At 41.8% G+C, this 24,358-nt stretch overlaps 1 protein-coding gene across 1 annotated transcript; it reads left to right on the forward strand.

Moving 5' to 3' along the window:
• Positions 1-774: 774 nt before the first annotated feature.
• On the forward strand, positions 775-24,007 carry kcnj5 (potassium inwardly rectifying channel subfamily J member 5). Its single transcript, XM_069147699.1, has 4 exons — positions 775-1,073; positions 10,798-10,877; positions 13,947-14,820; positions 21,652-24,007. The coding sequence occupies exons 2-4, from the start codon at positions 10,815-10,817 to the stop codon at positions 22,035-22,037; spliced, it is 1,323 nt and encodes a 440-aa protein (XP_069003800.1). The 5' UTR covers positions 775-1,073; positions 10,798-10,814; the 3' UTR covers positions 22,038-24,007.
• Positions 24,008-24,358: the final 351 nt, after the last annotated feature.

Here is a 24,358-nt window from a genome sequence, read left to right on the forward strand (position 1 = left end):
CACAACGCAATTGAACTTAAAAGATGCGGAATAAAAACCAAGCAGACTCCCTGCTGATAAGATATAGAAATGCATTGTCTATTTGAACGTTGCCTTACGATCACACTCGGCCGATATGACTGTAACGTTGCCACGCTGGAAGATATTTCGGGAAATTGACACCAGGCCTGATTCGAAGGTGAACTCAACTTTTCACTCTTCTCTTGTACATCTTTGTGACTTTCTTCCCCTTCTGCTCTTTCTTTGTCTTGTTTCGGATGTTTTTTTTGTTTTTTTTTCTCCTACAAAGCCTCTTTACTCTTCTCCCACGTTATATCTCTCTTAAATCCTCGGGGCTATCCTTCAACTGCAGTTTTAGAGCAATTGATTACATCACACTCCTCTTCACCATTGTTCTTTCCAAGCCTGCAGCCACAACACACACATCTCTCCTTGCCTACCTCTTACTGTACTTGACTTATCTGAGCATATTTCTCTGTGGCATGCAGCAGAGAAAAAAGAAAACAATGGGATGCGTATACACACATATTCACATATATATATATATATATATATATATATATATATATATATTTATACACACCTACACACACACACACACACACACACACACACACACACACACACACACACACACACACACACACACACGCTCTGTGGAAGGAAGCATAAAGACACACACTCTGGTGCAAGAAAAATCACGAGAGACAAGAGGTCCAATCTCTGCATGGAAGTGAGAAAACAGGAACGTTCGAGAGAACACGCATATTAACATCCTTTCCATCGCTCCTCGCATCCACACTGCCTCTCTCTCTCTCTCTCTCTCTCTCTCTCTCTCTCTTTCTCTCTGTCTCTCTCTTTCCCTCACACACATGCACAAACAGACCCCCCTCTCACACAGGAGTAGATAGAGCGCGGTGAAGAGCAGAAAGGGAACTGGATGGCAGGAGGGAAGCAGGAAGGCTGTTGTTGATTGAACAAAGCCAGGAAAAGGAGTGCGCAGTCCTGGGGAGAAGAGCAGCTGTGAAATGCCTCGAAGGGAGCCCGCCAGCTACTCCTGCAGAGACCTGAAGGTAAGCCTTGTGCACGGCCAACGGAGGGGGAAGAGAAAAAAAAAAAAAAAAAAAAAACAATTGAGGAAGAGCTGGAGAGAGAGGATGGCAAAAGGAGGAGAGGGGAGGTTTTTTAAAGCCGCTGATGCATGATACGACCGTGGCACCACATCCGGGCTGCCTCCTCTCAATTTGACTGTGGATGGCACTGCATGCTGTGATTGCGTTATGTGTTTCATTGCGGAGTCAGAAATCCCATGTGGAGTGGCTTGCCAGATAGAAAGTGTGCATTACTTGCAGAGAGATCGAAAACTATGAGAGTCGGAGATCTAGGACGAGAGACACGATGACAGAGAGCGAGAGAAGATGTGAGATAACGCAAAGAGACTTCAAGAGCAAGAGAGCCGGAAAAGGGAAAGTGTTGATGGAAAAAGTGGACAGATTACCCTCCTCCATCAACCTTTATCACCACATCTTGCCCGCTTCATCTTATGTCGCTGCAGAGATATATAGATCATCACCATGCGTCACTTTTGCCCTCACGGCGGGGGCAGGGTAATCAAAAAGGCAATGAATTTCTCTGACGCAAGCAGAGAGAAGCCCGTCAACACTCCCGCTGTATGTGCCTCCTCGGGCGCCGTGCTGTAGTTCTGTCAGTGCGATGCACGAGTTTTTACAAGCGCAGCAATGTGCATCTGTGTGTGTTAAGAGCAATGTGACTGTGTGCCCGGAGGAGGAAGTCTCGTACTACCGACACACACCGCGGCGTGTTTCGGTTCCATACCCCCCCAATAAAAGCTGGAGATGAAGCGATAGCTGTTGGCGCTGTTTTCATGCATATTGTAGACCACACCGAAAAGCATTGAGAGAAAAATCATTTATATTGATTCCCTTGAAACACACTCTTCTCTTGGCCTGAGGATTAGGGCTGCTTGCTTTAAATTGTCTGATGTACACCACAGTTTTCTCCTCTCGCTGTTACTCCAGTTCGGCGCACTCCGCAGGACGCACGTCTGGAGGAGTTGTTGCTGTAAAACTTTGATGATGACGCAGCAGTCACATTAATCGAGCGCAGTTGTCCCACAGCTCCTGTCCATCCCGGTATTGTCTCATCGGGCAGTGTCGAAGCGACGTGTGGACTCGATCATCGTTTTTTGTTTTTTTTAATATCTGCTCTTGGGCACGAGGAGGAGGAAGCCATCTCTGCTCTCGTCATTAAGCCCATTTTTACACATCACACATTCTCACGCTCAAATGGAGCAAAAGAAAAGGCCAGTAAGACAGACTGACTTCTTGCTACAGACTTTGTGACAAAAACCTGCCTATTTGCCACACTGCCTGCTACTTTTATCACAGTAATTGACCCTGACCCTGCTCACAGCTGGCTGAACCGTGATTGGCTGTTTGAAAAGTGCATGGGTGAGAAAAGTGTGAGCCGCTAGGATGTAACGCCTTTTGATAGATGGCCTTTTGACCTTATTATCAACGCTATCATTGGAGCTCCTGGCATGTGTACCTCGCTCCCTTCCCGCTAAGCTGTCGTGCTCACCCTGATATCCCTAGCAAGAGGACAAAAGAGGGCAAAGGGCACATGTGATGCTCAGCGGGATCTGAGGAGACTCTCAAAAGAGAAGACACTGTGAATAATTAATTGGATCCGTTTAGTTAGCCAAGACTGCTTGTCTCGAAGGGATGTGGGGAAAGCTCCGTTCTTCGAGCAGATCCACATTCTCTAATACTGCAGCAGTGAATTTGTGTCAAAAGCTTAGTAAGGCGTGAAGATTTTTTTTTTTCTTTTTCTTTTTTTAAATAAATTTAGTCCCCTGGAAAATATGTGTGCACGTCAGAGTATTGCATCATTTTTTCTTGTAGGGCTGCTGATAGACCTACATGCAGATCCTTTAATTATGCAGCTTTTCTAAATTAGTTGTCATCTATATGTTCTCCTTCAGTTCTAGTCTGTACACTTCAAGAGTAACTCTGCATATAATTCAAAAGTCAGAGCACTTCATGAGCTGCGTATGAATACAATCCAATCTCGTGGTATTTGCGTGGAACAGATAAGCAGTATAACATTTTCTTCTCATCTTCCCCCAAGGAACATTTTTCTGTTTATTCCCTCATAAATCTGTAGCCGATGCAAATTGGTGCGTGTCTACTGTATTTTCAACTGTCACCTACGTTGCTTGGGTACCAGATTTATGGGATGGCCCACTCTCTGTTTCTGCTGCAACTTCACAATGCCTGTTTTTCCACCTAAAGTTCTGTCACACATAAAGTTAATACAGTACATGGAGCTGCTGCTTCTGCCTGCATGCAGCACAAACAAACCTTCACCCTTCTGAGTGCTTCAGGGAACCCCTCTTTGTTCTCTGGCTGTCTTGTTTGTCCAGCACACCTACAGACGCACAACATGGACATTAAAGTGCACGTGCACTTCCACATACATCCAGGGCCTCCCATCATGGATGAGAGATAAGGACAGAATGTGCTGTTTTCAGGGTTTCTTGCAGCTGGCTTCTGTATCCATAATTCTATCAAATAAGTAAAATTGGCTTCCTGCATGAGGTCACCTAGCTCTTCGCATCTGTCAGTGAGCTCATCAGCAACACTGGTGCGCAGGTTATGTGGCAGAAAATGGAAGTTTTACGCTGTCTCTTGCTCCAAGCTTAGCCAGAAGGGTTAAAACAGCTTTTATCTGGAGTTATTTTTATAATGAAGGATCCCTTCTACTGTTCACGAGGACTCCTTTGTTAAGCATTGCAGAATATGGAGGAGATGTGATGATGTCTCATGTCTGACTGATAAGCATTCTGGTCAGGCCAGCTAAACCAAATCACATGATGATGAGAATATTGTATTAAAAGGTGCCATGCATTTAAATAGTGCATGCATTTGTAAATACCTCACCTCTAGGGTTGGGTCTTGTTCAAAGATTTTTGGTACCAATTCCTCAACTTCGATATCGGTTCCTGAACAATCTTTTTTTTTTTTTTTTCTTTTTCAAACAAATTAATTCAACTGTATGAGAAATAAATTGAAATCAAACATTACAGTACAAAGGATTTTTAGCCAATTTAGAGGGGGTGAGTTTAATAACAATAAACATATTTTAATTGATTTATTATTTATTTGTATAGCACCTTTCATACAAGAACGCAGGTTGTTTTCAGTTGTTGTCCCCTAAGCACCTCACACACAAGTTATCATGAGAATTTACTGATGTAGTTTTCTGGTGTTCAATCTAAAAAAAAATAAAAAAAAATAATAATCCTTTCATTAACTAGAAAATAGGCCTCAAAAAGCCATGTTTTTGGGGGTGTATCTGTTTGGTTGACAGGCCTGTGGTGCAGTCAGGTTTCCATTATCGGTGGACGGGGCGTAGTGTCATTGGGTTTAGTTTCTTCATAAACCAAAACACTACATACAGTCACTTTAATTTTGCCTAAGAAAATGTCTTAATGATTGATGTGGAGACACAATGGCAGCGCCACACTGATAAAATTATTTGTATTATGTATATTTGTTTATTTTTTCCAGGGACAATGAACGTTAACCCATATCACTGTAAATGTGCCAATTTAGCTGCACATACAATAAAATTGCAAATTCACTGCAGTATCATTAAGACATCAGATGCAAACACATCAAGTCTCCACCACATGTGGATGGATTTTTTTTTTTTTTCCTGGCTTTACATCTTTGGAAAGTGAGCATTTATCACCCGGGGGAAGTACATTCACACACATTTGCAATTCATTAGCACAGATGGAGACACGAAATACTATACGGTTAATAAGGCCCGTGGAGTGACATGTTTCTTGAAAGACTGCTTTCTGATTAAGGGATTGCTGCGTCTTTTCCTTCAACACCAACTAACTTCACATTCATACAGATAGGACTCATTCACACCATGTCATCTGCTGGCAGCAACAGAAGCTTAAGCTTATCACTGAAGGACACCTCGGCCGTGAATGCACCGGGCAGAGGGTGCGTTCCTCGGCTGCTCTGCCAAACACACTTGGTCTGAGGATTTTTAACATGCAAACTGGCGGGTCATAATCTCATTTCATTCCGATTTGGTATGTGCTGACTATAGAGAAGGAGGATCCTCAAAGGGACAAGCACGGGTACACAGCGAAGCATGTCAGGAATTCCAATGAAGATCATTTGACCTTTGGCTCCACCAGCATTTGCCATGCACTGCCATGCACCCCTACACCCTCCACCCCCCACCCACCAACCCACCACCTCCACCCACCCTGCGCTCTCCTGTCCTCTGCAGCGAGCTGACGCAGAAGATTAATGAACCACATGCACTATATAGTGGGATTAAGTTGGATGCTTGGGGATCTAATATATAAACAATCACCAGATTAGTTTGTGCGGAAGAAGAAACGCGGTGTTGGAGAGCATGTCCACCCACACAACCTCGCACATCTCACATCTCTCTCCCATCACATCTCTCATGCTCATGTTTGAAGAGGGTGCTATTTGGCACTGGTAAGGTGTTGGGTTTTAATCCCATCCACTCCCACTTCAGGAGCAATGTGAAATCATGGCTACCACTTTTGTTAGAACTTATTCCTCTCAGTGGAGGATCGAGGTCCTAAAATGTGCACGAACAACTCGTGGCTTGAACAACTGTAAGTTTTTTCCAAGGATGTGCTGTAAGGGAGAGAGGACAGTATTTGAGTGTGTATATGAGAGAGAGAGAGAGAGAGAGAGAGAGAGAGAGAGAGAGAGAGATGGACATGTCATTAGGGAAATTGTTTCTCCAGTGTGAGCCGAACGTCTCAGTACAGCAGTGTCACTCCAGAGAAGGTCACTCATGAGAAGAACACAACTGGATACACTCAGCTCACTATCGGGCATAATGGGAAAATGGTAGGCATGGGAAGTTTGTGTGTGGATCTGAGTGTGCGTGCGTGCGTGCGTGTTTGCGGGTGTGTGTCTTTGCTGGGCCTGGAGCCAAACTAGCTCAGGACGTTTTTAGTCATTTGACCCACCCGACCTCAAAGTGTCATAAGTGAGCAGAGATAGGGATGAAGCCATGTTATTTTATGGGCCAATCTTAGCCTGGGACATAATCATGACAGGTCCAGTGACCACGACTCAAGGGGAGGAGTGACGGAGGGCAGGGAAACAAGGAAATAGAAAGTTCTTAAGCTTCCATGGCCATGGAGACATCAGATAAGCTGGATTGACTCTATCAGTAGTATTAGATATCTATCTCGTGTAGTGGCTTACTGTTTCAATCATCCTTAACACTGCTGCAACATTTGTTTTTCACTTCGTCGTCTTCAGTTTCTTCGTATTTTTCTCTTTTTCTCTGGTGTCAGCACTGTATGTGATGAACCAACGGAAAACTGCAAGCCATGACCTTAAAAATCTGTGGATGAGTGCCCACTACTAGTTAAATTTGTATTGCAAACTAAGGCATACTGCTGAGTGTGCGGCATCATACTGCCATTTGTAACCCTGTCATGCTCAGAGGCAGGGTCAGACAGTGAAAACATACAGTAAGCACTACTGTCAGCTGAGAGTCTGGTTTGCAGAAGTTACCGAAATACCAAAACATTTAAATATATCTTTCAAATTTTTTTATTTTTTTATTTTTTTTTTCTATTACCGAAAAGTTACAGCCGACTGTGGCAAGCAGCATCCTCAGCATTTGCAAAACATCTGGAAAACAGTGTTTCTCGCCAGACTAGCAATACAAAATCTATTATTTCCATATAATGGGAAACATAAAAAGGAAGCAAACCGGTTTACACTTATCATAATAAAGTACGAATTATAATTTATGTAATGCATCTGTTTCAAGGGCTTTGCTTTATGGGTGTGGCAGTGATTAGTATTGATAAAAGAAAAAACCTCTCCTGGTTCAATTGCGAGGCAGCTCTCACTTCTCAGAACTGCACACAGCTGACAACACAAGTTTCTGAAGTTCTGAAAATGTAGAGAATTAAATCACAGAGCAAGTGCTATTGAGTACAATACAAGCCCTTAGGGAAAATTATGGCACTTGCCACAGGCTAGAATGGAAAAAAGGCACATTTTGCTGTGCTCTGGACAGATTATTGTTTACAGCCTGCAGTGTCAGCAAATAAGGGAAATATATGTAGTGTAGATATCCCTTAGGAAGCAACTTTCCCGGTTAGTAGTACCCCTTGGCTTTAGGCACAACAGATGAGTGCTCTTGTTATCAGGACAAAACACAATTCAGCCAAAGCATCCTGTCACTCTCCTGGTAACAAGATAAATGCTTGTTACTCTCTTAAAGCGGTGAGATAAAACATGCCAGCTGGTATCCATGTTCGAACACCTCTCATCGAGGCTTGTTGGCTTGTTGACTGCTGCTGCCAACAGACTCTGCAATTACGGCCTCGCTGAAAATACACACAGGTCTGGAGTTCACAAATCTCTAGGGAGTCATGTTTAATTCATGAGAAAACCTAAAATGAGTCAGCAAGCGAGACCTTGCAACCCCTGAAATGTATTCAAGCAAGGTTTTTTTTTTTTCTTCTTTTTGAAAAGCTTTGTGTGTCCCGTGCCTCTGCTCCTCCGTCTGTCTGTCTTTTCCCCTGCTCAGATGCCCGTCACGTCACTCTGCCCTTTGCTTTGGACCATCAATGTCAACACCACATTCCTGTGTGGATCCGATTTGTGACGTGGTCCTCTCACTTCTCCGCGCTCGCTTTTTGCATTCCCTCTCCTCACTTGTCAGCGATCAAACAGAGGAACATCAAAGACAGATGACAAAGAAATGTCAGATGTTGTTCAGGTCAGGTACCAGCGACAAGACTAATTTACCCATGTTCCTTTGCTGGGTTAGTAACAAGGCCCTGTGTATCCCTTTTTCTTTCAGTAAATTAAAAGTTGTTGATTTTCCCACAACACTAAGGGGCTCTATAAGTTAATTGCCTCTTGTGAAGCGCCAAAGGTGTTGTAAGATTGCTGCTAAAATTATAGCTTTATCTGAATCCCCCACCCCTCCCACACACACACACACACACACACACACACACACACACACACACACACACACACACACTCACAGCCCCACTCCCGTCTATAACTGTAGCAGTGGCTGTTATTAAATCCCACATCATTCAGGAGACCTTGAAAGTGTTCCCTTTCTACTTCTGTCACTTTGGACCTCACATAACAGATGTTTAAAAATACCTGTTTCAGCGTACAACTCTGAAGCAGAGCAATACTCTTTAAAAATCACATCACAGTATGGTGTGGACTGTCAGCACATCACCTGGTTGCTTCATTGGAGCTAAAAACAACTACAAAGATAATATGTACGCTTGTTTTATATTAGACTAAATGTAAAGTAAAAGAAACAACTGGATTTTCTGTGACAGGGGGAGTTTATTTCCCTTTCTCCACCTGATTAAGAAAGCAACGGCTGCCTTTGATTGTGAGGATGGTGCGGCCATGTGTGTTTGCATGAAGAGAGGTGTGTGTCTGTGTGTGCATGTGGGCACATGTAATCGAAACAACTGGCAAAGCTGGCAATGAGGAGACTGCTCTTTGGGAAGATGACATCATTAAAAACGCTGCAGCTGAGCCTGCTTCATCATACAGGCAAATTAGCCAACAGTGGACACTGCGTCATCTCCCATGTGATGTTGTTAGTTCCTCCCTCACTTAGGTCTTGCTTAGCATTGTGAAACTGCGGCCGTTCTGAACTCCGATAATGAGCTAACGTTTTATAATTTACATGCTAAAATTTTACTTTCATACTAAATTTTAAATGATGCTTTTGTTTGATCTTAGTTAATTTTTTTCCCACTCTGATAGCTAAAAATAATTTGAATGAAACTTTTGAATTTATGTTAACAGTTGTGTTTTATTTGGATACAATATAAACTGGCAGCGGGACAAACATCGAGTCAAAGTCAATATTATGTGCAGTCGATTACTTCAATTTTCTTCAGCGATACAGTTGTATTTTTACAATGGGCTGTAAATGCATTAAGTGGTCATCCAGGGTTTCAAAGTTGTTCAAGTGCTACCCTCTGCGTCCAAAAATCCTAAAACGAATTTGCTTTGCTCGTGCGATTTTGAGGGAAATGCAATTCTTGGAAATACTACTTTCTTTTTTGTACCTCAGTTTCGTGTATGCTTAGGTTTCGACAACAAGAGCTCGCATTCTGTCTCAGGAGTCAGTGTCGACCACAAATGTCCCCTAACCTTAAAACAGGTGCTGTCAATACCAACATAACCATGAATAAATCATTCATGCTGGAGTAGCTACAAGCAGATGGCAGAGAAAGTGCGGCTATTGTTGGGAAAACGAGTAAAGCACATTGTCTGTAAACATTTGGCATGTTCTGTGCGTCTGTGTGAGCAGTCTTCGTTAACAAGACTAGCAGTCGACAGACAAGATAATTGCTCTGTCAGGCTGGTCAGTGCTCCGAGCTAAATGCTATTGTCGGCATGCTCACAATGACAGGGCTAACATATTGATGTTAAGCAGGTACAAAGCCTGCCGTGTTCATCATCTTAGTTTAGCATGGGAAAATGTGCTGATTAGCTGTAAAAACAAGGTGCAGCTAAGGCTGATGGGAATGGCTTTTAGGGGGATAAAGGAAATCCTTTATCACTGCTGAACACAATTTCTGTACAAAATGTAAAGCATTTTCATATAATAGTTGTTGTGGTATTTCAGTGTGGACCAAAGTGTTGGACTGAGAGACTGCCACTGTTATTCCCAGAGACATGCAAGCATCATTGCTATAAATGTTTTGTCACAATGTTGGTGAAAATTATAATAATGTCTGGTTAAAATGGTTCTTTGAGTGACACCCCTGTTACTGTGGTGACAGAGTTGAATTGAAAACAGTTTCATAAATAGTGAACGCAACAAAGTTGGATTGATATTTATGGCCCCTTTTAATGGATGAAAGCACAGTTGAAGCACTATTTGAATATTTAGGTCTAACATTTACATCTCATGATGTTTTATGCGAGCGCTGACTGGTAGCCTCGTCCCAGCCACCATTTATCTTCAGATTTGCTTAAATATGCTCATTATTTCATGGACTGTGGTGATGAACAGAGAGGCTTATGGGAGGTTTGCGCATTTCTTATGTGTCTGTTGTTGAATCAGCTGATTACAGCATAAAATGTAAGTGATTTTGGTTAAAGTTGAAGAAAAGGGGTTCAAAACTAAATTCTTTATTTACCCAACAATCCTATCCCTTGAGTTTACATGTGAGCTGTCGTGGCAATAATAGCAACTTCCTGGATTCGCCTACGGCCCTGGACATGCCTGTGTGACAAAAATCTTTATTTAGACACAATATTACAACAAGTACAAATCCAAACATCTGACCTTTCAAACCTCATAGTTCAAACTGACCTCAGGGGTTTCTGTGAGTTCTGATTACGGCAGCAGGCAAATATTGACATATTGACAAATTGAAGCAATTTACATGACAGGTAGAAAATAAAGTGCTTGGTGGGTTATGCTATACATCAACACAATGCTGGTAGCGTAGACAGTACTTCAAACAGGATTATAATTTTGATTGCTGGGGGTTGAAAGGTTGAGAGGCCCAATGGACGAGGCTTGAATATTTGCTGTGCAATCTAGCTTTGACCTTTTATTGTCTTGTTATATTGGTTCATTTTAATGTTGGTGATCAACTAATTGAACATCATTATGATACGGAAAATTCCCACGATGTATATTACAAATACGAATGTTCTTTCTTATGTCCTGCAGGTGAGCCTCAGCTGAGGATGGCAGGAGATTCCCGAGTCCTGATGGACCACAACATGGAGATAGGAGTCACACCTGCACAGGTAAACTGCACAGACACTATATTTGCCCAAACTTCACTATTTACTACAGCGGGGGTCTCCGACCCGTCGTAGCTCGTTTCTGAGCAGCTCACAAAAGGCTCAAACAGTGCTTCCTATACATAGACTTACTTGGGCGGGCGGCCCTGGTGTGTCTATGGCCGCCAAAGTATATTTGCCGATCAATTTCAGCATTTTATTTATTTTTTTTATTTTTTTTAACTTATGAGAGAACAACGCTATCAACGTGATCGATTAACGAGTAGATAATCTCCCCTCCAGAGCTCCACCCTGAGTGACACATAGAGATCAGAGGACAGAAACAGAGCAGAGACCCAAATTGAGCTGAAAAGAAACGGGTGTTCATAAATTAGGTAAATAACATATATGCAATCTTTTTGGCTGTAACGCAACAGCGGGGGCAGAGCTATAAGAGAGTCTGTCACTGAGTGAGTGAGAGATGAAGGTTACACTGCAGGTCGGCTACTTTTCAAATTAAAATCCCCCTCTAGTTTCACACAGTTCACACAGTTAAAGCCATGAACTAGGTTTTGACCTAGACATGTGGGGAAACACTGGATTATCCTGGTTACCCCCCACCCCCACCCCAACCCCCCCAACCCACACCACACACACACACACACACACACACACACACACGTGAAGAAATGTAATGTAAAGAAATGCATACAGAAGAAAGTATGCACATGCTGCTAAATTTAAGCTGTTGTAATACAAAATGTGTGTGAAGAGTATCAATTTGTTATTGTTCACATAAAAGAAGCTTATTCAGCTGGCTTGGGTGGAGTCCAGCTATGTGAATAAATGTAACTAAACACAAGCAGCTCGCAGACCCACTTTGGCAAAATGAAAGTGTCTAAGACGAACGAAGGTTGGAGTGTTTGCACAACTGTGAGATGTGATAGGTAGGGAGACAAGGAGAGAGAAAGGTAGTGTGATGGTGTCGCTTCATTGAGGGAGCAAGGGAAGAAAAATAGATGGAGAAGATACACAGAGATGAGACTGCTTAGTGGGGACAGAGATGTGTGCATGTGAAAGAAAATTAAAATTGTGGGAGTAGGAAAGGCACAAATACTGTTGGATACACAGTAGATCTCCCATACAGATACTTTATAGATTAAATACGCACTGCGTACTATGAAATAAGCCTTACAAGGTGTTACAAAATCTGTTTCTGAAGTTGAGATAAGTACAGGTAGTGGAGATAATAAGGAAAAGACACCTCACTCCCTTCCAATAAAGGATGGTGAAGTTGTGCTTGTTATCTGTCCTGACTCCCCCGCTGATTGGAACTTATACAGTTTACTCAAGCCTGACCACAAAGGCTCAATGAGAGAAAACCTCCACCACTTGCTACTGCCACGCAGAGACGGCTAATGAATTTGTTTATGGCCCATCACCCCCAGGGACTGTACTGACTGCAAAGGCCAAAGATTGGGCAGCACTGCTTGTGACAGCTTCATCTATCACTCAATTAGCACAGCACAAAGAGTGGAAATGAATGGGCACATTTTGGCCATCATTCGTTTATAAAAGCTGTGTCGTAGTGATTAACAACAATTCAAAGAACAACTGCGCGCATTAACTGTTCCTGTCAGTGAGGAAGTTTGAAAGTTGGACTGTGCTCTGAGTGTATATCCGTTCCAGTATCCCTGAGCATGGTCTGTGATAAGGGAGCCCATTGACATTTAGTGAAGGCATTGTTATTAAGGCACTAATTGCAATGCAGGTCAATAAGCATCGTCTTTCAATTCTTCTTTGTCAAAACGTTCCTTAAACTAGGATCAGTCCAAATCAATGTCTGAAAGATCAATCCTGTACATGCAGACCTGACTGAATATGCTTATACACAGGGCAGCAGTGAAAGAGCACCTGACATCTTAATGAAACCATCTTTAACGAACTCGTCCGATTTTATTTGGCAGGCTCTACAATGGAAGCCACTGCGAGGGCATTGTAGTGTCTTGGATTATGTTCCTCCCCGGCTGAACTGTGAGAGTGATCGTCTTAGAGCCGAGGAGCAGCCAGTGTAAGCACAATAGGATGTAACTTTCTCGGTGATGTGAGCATGGCTCTGGAGAGAAATGGATCACAGGTGTCCGATTAGCAGCGTGAGACTTAAAGGACAGGGGAGATCGTTTTGTTTTTTTTCTCCACACAATGCTGTTCAATTATCAACTGAGATTGAAAGGTGTCAGTGTATCGCTAAAGTGCCCTTGGGCTGTCTGAAAGGTGCCTTACAACTTTGTCCTGGCGATTGTCGTGGTATACTATGTCTGCATGAATGGATGCGTCCGTCCAAGAAGAGGCCCAAGAAACTGAACAAATTCTATGCTGCTCTTGCTTGACTACATTGCCAGACTGCGAGGCATTCATTGTTTCTCACTACACTAAATGCACTAAAACATACAATATTATAATCATGTATGTATGTGTATGAAAGCCGCTTTCTAGATAAGTGCAGGGGGCCTCCCCAGACAAATAACACTTTTTAGTTTTTTTAAAGGGATATCATCAGGGTGTATTGGGAAAGGGTGGAGGATGTGTTCCTATACGGGCCTGCCATTGTCCCCTAGGGCGCTTGGGGAGGGACACGGGATAGGGAGGGAGGCAGGGCACAGCTGTGGAGCCAGATCGCCCCGCTGGAGCAGGGCCAACATCGACCAAGACCTGGGTGTCCTTGTTGTGTCCTTCCTCTCGGTTTCCTTTTTGCCCTGTACGTACACATACATACAATGACAGCGCCAATGTCATTGTCGAGCAGCACGGAGAAGTGACTTAATAACGTCTCTTAATTTGATTTGCCTCCCCACCAGCAGCGTAGAGCAGCTTTGCAATGGCTGAAAGAAATTCACATAAAAAGGTTAACACCTACATCCTCTGGCACAAACTCAGCATAGCTGCAAAGAAAATATTTACTGAAAGGAATCAGTGTGTGTACTGTGAAATGCACCCATGTGGATACAAAATTGTAATTGCTGATAGTTTCTTTCACCCCCTTCTTTTTCTTACTTTGCCACTCCCTCTGTTTATCTCTCCTCTTCAACATAGGTGAAGAAGCTTCCCAAACACTTGAGGGAGGCTCAGATCTCGACAGAGCGAACCCACTTGATTTCCGACCCGGCAAAGAAGCCACGTCAGCGGTACGTGCAGAAGGACGGCAAGTGCAACGTTCATCACGGAAACGTGCAAGAGACCTACCGTTACCTCAGTGACTTGTTCACTACGCTGGTGGACCTACGCTGGCGTCTTAGTCTCTTCATTTTCACATTGGTCTACGTGGTCAACTGGCTTTTCTTTGGGTTTCTGTGGTGGTTGATCGCGCTCATCCGTGGGGATCTGGTGCACGGTGATGAGGAGGGCTGGACCCCCTGTGTGGAGAACCTCAACAGTTTTGTCTCAGCTTTCCTCTTCTCCATTGAAACGGAGACCACCATTGGGTACGGTTATCGTGTAATCACAGAAAAATGCCCCGAAGGTATTATACTGCTTTTGATACAGGCCATCTTGGGTTCCATTGTTAACGCCATGATGGTAGGCTGCATGTTTGTCAAGATCTCTCAGCCAAAGAACCGCGCCGAGACCCTCATGTTCTCACACAAGGCTGTCATATCGGTGCGAGATAACAAGATGTGCCTGATGTTTCGGGTGGGGGACCTGAGAAACTCTCATATTGTGGAGGCATCAATCAGAGCGAAGCTGATCCGCTCACAGCAGACCAAGGAGGGGGAGTTCATCCCGCTCAACCAGACTGACATCAACATCGGCTTTGACACGGGAGACGACCGACTGTTCTTGGTGTCGCCACTCATCATCTCTCATGAGATTAACGAGAAAAGCCCCTTCTGGGAGATGTCGCTGGCGCAAATGGAGAAGGAGGAGTTCGAGATTGTGGTTATCCTTGAGGGCATGGTGGAGGCCACAGGTATGAAGGGGGGTTGGATTATCAAAATAAAGGGAGGGAGAAAAAGAGGATGGGAAGACATATGGATGATAGATAAATGGATAGAGAGAAAGACTGAGGAAATGTTGGACGCAAGAAGTGAGCTGAGTGGGAGGAATGGAGGATGGATAAATGCATGGAAAGGAAGGAGAGGCTTCCATGGAAAGACGCATTGCATAATGATGGGGTACCTGTAAGTGCTGCAGATTGGAAATGTTGTAATGGATGGAAAGACAGAGAGACTAATTGACTCTCTAAGTGAGACATAAAAGATATAAATGCATTTCAGTTCAGCGTTAGAACAGGTTTAAATGAGGAGTTTTATTTCACTTATTTCATAACTGCTGACAAATGTTTTTGAGGAAGTTGGTGATTGTTCCTTTCAGTGCACTCAACAACTGCAATTCTATCTTAATCTACACATTAAGTATTTGCTACTATAACTGAGGCAGACGACTCCAAGCTACAACATCCTTGCTAATGTTTCTGTGCATTCGGTGCACCTCGCATTTCCACTGTTGCTACGTCAAGGTTGTCTTTGATATTGTTTATTTCCAAATGAATGAAGCTACCCACACCGCTGGTCTGTGTTTTGGGTAAAGGCCGGGCAGTCCTGGAAAGTCCCCCAGGCTGGTTACATTTAAGAGGCAGACATGACCAGGTGTTTCTGTAAAGTTCCACAAAGCTCCAGTTTCCCAGCTTGAGACTTTAGTCGAAGTTCAAAGTGGAAAAATGTAGCAACTTTCAAAAGGAGATTACAGCAGATGATCATGATTATGTGCCAAAGTTAGTGTTTTGTGATTGAAAAACGAAATTAATCTCTTTCTCGTCATTATAATGCTCGGACTACGATAACCTTGACAGCCTGACAGCCTACAGCTAGCTGTTGATTTGCTCTTCTAATCGGTTTTCTGTTTGGTGTTGGCTGAATCCGGTATTGTTTATGTTCCTACGCATTTATAGTTGGATCTCCTTTGCTGAAGAACTAATTACAATCCACTCATTTTAAATACAATGCATTATACATGATACTAATTTAATTTATTGGATATCATTATAATTTACAATAGTAAATGAGGCGCACTGGTTGATTAGGAGCTTTAAATCTTAGTGACACTCATGAGTTTTCAAGGAGACAACAAACCATCAAACTCCCAAATGTAATCAGGCATGGCTTTGCATTCATCTGAACAATTCTGCTCTATTTAATTTTCTTTCTTTATTTATATATATATAACTTTCTTCCCTCAAAGCCACAGCAGTCATCATGCTTCCTGCTCATGCTGCTGGATACTTGATTCAGGCTTTAAACCACCTTTTACTTCACTGGCACAAACCCACGGCATCCCAGGGGTTATGTCGTCACTGTCCTTGACCGCTAGGCAGTGAACTAATCTGACCGTCCACTCACCTCCTTCCTCTGCTGAACCTAAGGAGAAATTATACAGCGTGTACGCCTGTAAATTAAAAGACAACAAAATTACAGCATTTTCAACTGGCTTTGCTATAATATTTGTCAACTATTTTGTCATCAGCTGTATTAAAATACTTCCACCTGACACAAATAAGAAAGTCAGGATGTTACAAAAAAGACAATACCCCAAACTCTTGGAATTTAAGCTTACTACTAAAGTACTCAAAGTACTTCTGGTCACAAAAATACTATAATGCCACTATTTCAAAAGTGATGATACCCCGGTCAGTGGAGCTATATATCTGTGAATGGATGCAATGCTGTGGTACACAAAAAATGTTTTATCTGATCCAACAGAAAATATATTTTCTGGGGGAAATAAACATCAACCAATTATTAAGCAAGTAATGAGCTCATGAACTAAATTCAGCTAAGACAGATCAAAAATAGCATCTGAAGATGTCCATGAATTGAATAAGCTTTAAATGTTGTGGGTAAAAGCTCACTATTGAACCAAATATCTACCACCTTCTGAGTTGGATGCTGTCACTTGTTTTGGAAGTGACAGATAAGTGGGTGTTGAAATGGCTTCATTCTCTGCTTAGCCATTACTTGTTTGCTACATTGAAAATCAGCCTGTGGCTTTTAGCATAATTGTGAGTCGGGCTGTGGAAATCACAAACAACAGGCACTCCCACATTATTTAATCTGTGCTTTTTATTTATCAGTATAATCCTGAAGAAGTTGTTTTATAATGTTAGCTAATCACAATTTTGTTCAATACAAACGGTGATTATGCTGCAGGTTATTTTAAAGTTTCCAGTACTTGCTCTGCTGTGCCAGAGGCAGTGTAACGTGCCCCATGTTGCCGACAACAAATGTTGCTTTCTGAAGTGTCTCTTAAATGGAGACGGCTGGTTAAAGCTTTTCCATTTTTAATAAAATGAGGTCTGTTTTCTGCCATTTCTCAGAATACGGAATGCATCTTGCATCAGTACTGTTACTGTGTAAACAAGAGTGTCTGCACTGCCGCTTTAGGTTTTTTACTCTCCACTGAAACAGACACCTGTAGCAGGTCCCATAAGTAAGCTTTAGTTACTAGCAGAGGATTGTTCGAAGAGAAAAGTCAGGATAACTATACAATGTCTGAGCTGGCCACAGATCAGATACCAAAATGCATAGGGCTAACAGGCTTTTCAAACGGAACAACAACAATGTTAATATGAAAATATTAAGGTTTAACATAAATAAGTTGAGAATAACATTTCAATGTTGCTCTTTAGCAATTTTAATTCACAATTCAAGCTTGCAAAGGGTACGAGTTCTGTTCACCATAGCGTATTGTTAGCCACAAATTGAGAAGAGTTTACACATCTAAGTGTCATCCCAGACTGCCCATGTAGTCTGGGTACAATGGTTGTTTATTATCATCAGGTTTCATTTCAGTCCATAGAACAAAACAAATAAAAAATTTAAAAAAAAAGTCACAGGACAAGCCCAGAGCATCATTGTTTCGAGTATCCGAGTACAAGGATTTGAGTTTCCTGATCACATGCGAAGTCTCACTTAGTCAGCACAGGACATGCGAGCATGGACAGGAAGCCAACTAAAAAACAACTTTGTAATCCACAACAAATGAACAATAATGAATTAGGTGTCGATACAAATGATCAAAAAACGGTCTGGAGACATTTTTCATTGCAGAATATGCACAGATGTAATAATAGCTCACTAGAACCCAAATATTACACGAATGCACATTATGTCCAGGTAATATTCTGCTTTAAAGCACCAACCTTGTCACTGCTTACAAGGATATGCCAAGTTCAGCACTGCAGTAATCGGGGAACAACAACACAAACTTTGCTCCAGGAGAATTTAGAGTCCGGGTATACAGGTGGGTGCTGGGTGGGGTTTTATGAATATGAAAAACAGCCGCCGCGGCAATGAGGACAATGGTATCAGCATGTGATGGTAGCATATACTGTACACCTGCAGTGACGCTCTGACATTCTGCCGTGTCAACATGTGTAAGACGCAGGCAGAACTAATAACATCAATGAGAGCCCTTTTCCATTTTGTGTGCCAGTGCCGCAGTGTGCACAACAACACAACCCATAGAGCAGCCATCATAAGGGCATACAAATACACTTGTGTCCGACAAGATAAAATTGCCTTTTTTAAGAAATGCATGTTGGTTACGAAGTTGTAAATGCAGGATTATGCTGGTACTTTTGTTGTAGAGAAAAGTGTTCTGGCTGCTCTAATTGTTTAGGCGACACTAAACTGTGTGCTATGGAAACGCTCAGCTATGCCTTCTCTGATGCAAGAATCAACCAAATTCACTTTATCTTGGTTAAGACGTTTGCTTATTGTTTTTTTGCTTCGTCGCTGTGTGTCTGGTGAAGACAGCAGCAATAATAGCAAACTGACTGCACTTAGGTCATGCATGCGCACACACGGTTGTCGGGAATAAATATAACTGAATTCTGTAACCTTTACTTATTACAATGGCTGCTGCTCATATGCCAACTCTCAAGTGTTGAAGCACATGAACACAGCACAGTACAAGTGTCTCCTACGCACACAGCAGACTACTGCAGACCAAATGTATAAAAAAAATTAAAATAAAAACATATTTTTCTCAAAAGATGCAAGAGTAACAAAAACAAAAACAAAACAAAAAAAAAACACCAATTTAGGGTTGTGGAGCAGCTTGTGAAAATGGAGAGTGCGTTTCAACTATAGATCTGTAGTATCCCAAAAACTTAACCCGTGTATGTGTGTGTGGTAGATGGCAGGGCAGAACTTATTTGTCTTTGTGCATTGGTTCAGTCAGTTAAACAAGCACATCTTTCCATCTTATTCCTCAGGAAATAACTGCCCTTAAAATGTATTTTCATTGAAGTGTCTGTCTTCCACAGGACGTCTCGACGCTCAAAGTTTTAAGAAATTGGACTCTCATAATGTGACAAACCCTTCATAAAAATGATCAAACTGGGTGCTTCATCTTTTAAATGCTAATAGGACAAAATACTATAGATCCTCACAAAGCAGCTTTTTGTATTTTGGCTTCATTACTAATAATTTAAAGACAACACCTCAAATAATATGCCAATAACCTTAATAGACACTATAGACACCCTTGTCACTTGAAAGTGAACATTTCAATATTGCCTTTGATGATCTAGTCACAGAAATAACAAACATTTCGCAAGTTAAATGTGGAAATTAGGCCACTCATATCCAGAGGGAAAGCTGAAGAAAATGTGCAAACACCCCCTCCTCTCACCGTGACATCAGATACCATATCAATTTGGCATCTACATCTATTTGAGAACACATGCTTGATGTTAGTGGGGATGTTTCATATTTACAGATTATGTAACTCAACAGTTGGGTGAGTAAGGCATCCATCGAAAGTAAGGTGTTTGCGGTTTGAAGTGATCAAGCATCATATCACAACACTTGAAAGGCAGCCAGCTGATAACATTGTGGCCGTGTTTACTTTGTGGAAACTGGAATAGCTGCAAGTTCTCAGAACCTGTTGTCTATCTGTCTGAAGATACTTTAGCCTCTGGAGGCAACAGCCGGTATTTCAGAGGTTCCGGTGTAGCCATCAGATATCCAGGCAAAGACTTCCTCTTCAATGCTACGGTCATTGTTTACAGTCCAATTAGCAGTTTGAGACAAATAATCAAGTTGAGAGACGACGTTTATGTCCAGACAGTTTCACAAGTGGCCAGTTTACAGTCTATTAGCCAATGCGGTGACCTTCGCTGTCGACACGGACTGTCAAAGTAGTATTGATCAATCACGTTTGAGTGAGCTTTGGTTGCATGTTTCAGGAAAACAAACTCCAAACAGAAACCAGAACTCTTCTGGAACTAAAATCTTGTCCCGTTGCCTCCACCTTCAGCATTCAAATGCAGATATATCTTTACATAGATTATTAGCTATTGGTTCAATTGTCTACGGTAAATATAAAAAACCTTGTGTGAGCTGGCGATAATCAGGTTAAAGTAGAGTGAAAAATAGAAAAACAAAAACAAAACATCATGTATCTTCTTAGGAAGTTAGGCATTTTAGAGTTTGTAGGAAGTTATAGGTGAGAGTATGCACTACATGTATTTTACATAATTCATGCTAATGTTGAAACCACATGACAGAAGATAGCACCAAGCCTGCAAACCATTAATGAGAGCATCCATTATTTGGACTAAACCTTAGATTCACACCTTGCAGTAACAACGGCCTTTCTTATTTGCGATTAATGGTGTGATTGTATATTTGCTATTTGTTACTTTAGTACTTAATTCTGTTTGTTTCAAACTAAGCCATTGGCTGCGCAGCTAACTTTCAGCTGTATTAAACCATTTCACACCAGATATTTTGTCACTGCAGGAAAAACACGTGTTATTAATAACAGTAATAACGACTGCATTTTGATTAGGTTGGCCAATTTCACAGCTACGGTATAATTTTAGATGTGTACAGAAAATTTGGCACCACCAAAGGAAAAGCAAAGGTGACGCAAATTTCATTAACGATGGCACCATTCCATTGCGTGTTCCAGTAAACCACGCCAATGACCAAACAAGCACAATGCCAAGACGCTGCTCACCTAAATGCAATGTGACAATGCTTTTACAGCCATTACAAGCCAAAACGTCTGCTTCACAAGGCATACTGTTACACTTAATGCAATTCAGCGATTATTAATCTTTGATTTGTGTCACCTTACATTCAAAATGGCGCACCTGTGTTACACCCACAAACTTTCCCAAGGCATTGTTTAATGTGTTAAAATTCATATGTGATTGAGTAAAAAAACTCAAATCTTATGGTAAAGCTGTGCCTTTAGTGTTTACATTACTCGAGGCTAAGCCTTTCTGTCTTTCCACATCCAAAGAAATTGCAGTTGCGAGACTGGGCTGCCAAATGTGCTATTTTTACTCAAAAACACACCCAAGAAAATAAGTACTGACATTTGTGTACAAATTTGGCACTTATTTTAACAGTTCATGCCGTCTGAAAAGAAAGAATGAAAAGGAAACCTGTCTTTTTACATTATTAGTGTAGCTTTCACAAACACGATGGAGGTTTGTAAAAAAACACAGTGAAGCCCTTACTGTGTTTAGTTCCTGTACAACCACGAATGAATAACTAATGCTAACTCTCTCTTTTCCCCTACACTTCTTTCCATCTTTGTGTGTTTGATTACCCGTCCACTCTGATTGTATGCGTGCATCTTTTCATACCTTCTGTATACGTGCTACATTTTGATGATGTGTGTGTGTGTGTGTGTGTGTGTGTGTGTGTGTGTGTGTGTGTGTGTGTGTGTGTGTGTGTGTGTGTGTGTGTGTGGACACATACGCCTATGCATATACCTGTGACAGGGATGACGTGTCAGGCCAGAAGTTCCTACCTGGACACAGAGGTGCTGTGGGGCTACCGCTTCACACCGGTTCTATCCCTGGAGAAGGGCTTCTACGAGGTAGACTACAACAACTTCCACGATATCTATGAGACCAACACCCCAGCCTGCAGCGCAAGGGAGCTAGCCGCTAAGCTTCGGGACGGGCCCCTGTTGCCACAGCTTTCGCTCCTCAGCCCAGAGCCCAAAATGCATACTTTTGACCCCCTAAATCGCCTATCGAAACGGGATCCACTAAGCCAGGATGAGGAGCAGGAGGAGCAGGATTCAGGGGACGACAGAGGGGCAACCAATGGCTCGGCTGCTGCTTTGGAGGAGCTGCCTCTTGCTGATGGACTGCCTGACTGATTGGCCACATCAGCTACAAACCCAGGAAAGACTGGACAAGAGGATGTGACAGTATAATGCTTCATTTAGTCAATGGCCAGCTTGTTCCATTGCAGTGTTTGGAGATACCAGGCATCCGTCTCCAGCCCCCCAAATCATGCAATACTCCTCTACTAGGGTGTCAATCTATAGAATAGATTGGTTTTGTAGACAAGTAAGTACACATACACAGACACACTTGTACAGTATCTATATCTATACTCAAAGGTTGGTGGTTCAGATTGTCTTTTTATAATCGTAACAACCACTTACTGCTATAACTCAGCAGCTCAAGTTGTATTATGTAAACTTGAGCTGGAACTGGTAGCCATGACAGCATACCATGGGCTTATTATGGAAACTCCAATATTCTCATTTTAGAGTGTGTTAACTCAGCTTCATCCGACCAGAGTCTCAACTCAGCTCATGTGTCTGACAGCAGCTTCTGCGTGCAAATGGAACCTTGCTATTGATAATGTTGTTTTTTTTAAAATGTGGGAGATTATGATTTCCTTTCTCTGTCTGTGTTGTTCTTCTGTGTCAGAAATCCCATTCACCTAGGAGGAAAGATATAAGGCTTCTAGTCTGCGTAGGCAAGGCGAAGACGTAGGAAATTATTCTATAAAAAGGCAACACAAAACTGGCAACCATAATCCAGATTGGCTTTCTTTGTTCACACCTGTCCTTATGGTCGTGCTGTCATAAATACTCTCATTGTGCGTGTCTGATTATGCCCCCAACACAATGGTAGTCTTGACCCAAAAGAAGCCAGCTAGTACCTCCTTTTATATTCATTTATTTTCAAGGTTTTAAATTAATAAAAAGAAATAGGCAAATGCTGGTAAAAGCTACTGACAAAACCATCTTGGCTGGTTAAAGATTTAATTCCCCTTCTCATTGCAGCAACTGAAACAATAATTCCAAGACCCCTTTTCTTGGTACATAAAGCACAATATCCCACGAGGGGACTCCACACTGGCCTAACCACCCACCTAGCCTCCGCTTCAGGCTGATGCATGTCAGTCCTAGTTAAAAGTGACATTCAAATGTAGATTTGAATATTTATATGAAATATTTATGCTCAACTTCTATTTGAAATTTTCTTGATTTTTATACACCATACATATGAATATTTCAAATGCTCCACAGGCAAAAACTAGAAACTCAATGTTGTTCTGTTTGTTTTGTTTTAAATGTTTAAAGAGGTATTCAACCTTGATATTTGTTTTTCAGTTGCATAAAACCTGAGTGTACTAATGATTGGAACAGATTTGCTATCTTCTCTCATGGGTTCAATATCTGGCCAAGTCACAGCTTGTCTTTTTTTGTTATTATCTCTTCTGAACGTCACCTTTAGCCTGATGATTTGAAGTCTCTTTTGTCCACACACACTTGGTTCGATCTGCACTCTGGCCCTATTACACAAACCACCCTTTGGATATTTTTGCTTGATATACAGTATTTTAAGGCCCTTGGCTTCTCATTTAGGAAGCTAACACTTCACCTATGAGGGCCATGACCTACAATATTCTTTGACTTTTGATTGAAGGACACAGAGCTTGCATGCATGAATCAACCCTTATTCCCCCCTATTGTTAGAGTAAGTTTAATACAGTAAGAAATACAGGGTATTTTCTAGGCATGCAAGTTATGAGATTTCTACAGTATATTATCAGATGATGTATTAACACCAAATTATCATTTGTTGAAAGAAAATGAGATTCCTGATACTTTAAGCTCCCCTTCTCTAATTTAGTATTAGACTGTTTTTTTTTTACAGGTGTTTGTCCATTCAATGTTTTTATTTTCACTGTGACATTTTAGCACCTTACTATGTATACTATTTGCTAAACGATACGTTTGTCGTTAGAGAAAGATCATCTTTCATTGCTGGAATGTCATCTGTTTTCTGTGTTCTCATGGGAATAAACATAATATGGCCGAAAGAACAACATGTTCTGTTTAGATAATGTGTACATGCATGAACGAGTATACGAAGGTGTGTGAATGTGGTCATTTTACACATAACTTTGCAACTAAGGATTTGAAAGTAGCTTTATTCAGAGTGAGACAATGCACTCTATCAGCTGTATCCTCACAAAATGAGCAGTTGAACCTACGTGGCTGTGGATGAAACAACTTATTCAAATGCAACATTTAAACTTGATTAGCTGTGCATCAAATCATGAAAAGGAAACTTCAGCAACCTTTAATTATCAGCACAGAACAATCTTGTCTTGCACTAAAGCTCGAGGCAAAAACTACTTCACGCATGATAAGGAAACAGGAAAAGATAATATCAA

This window comes from Embiotoca jacksoni, unplaced genomic scaffold, assembly GCF_022577435.1.
Source record: "Embiotoca jacksoni isolate LCO1_2020_lvr unplaced genomic scaffold, fEmbJac1.0.p SCAF_14, whole genome shotgun sequence".
Taxonomy (NCBI): domain Eukaryota; kingdom Metazoa; phylum Chordata; class Actinopteri; family Embiotocidae; genus Embiotoca; species Embiotoca jacksoni.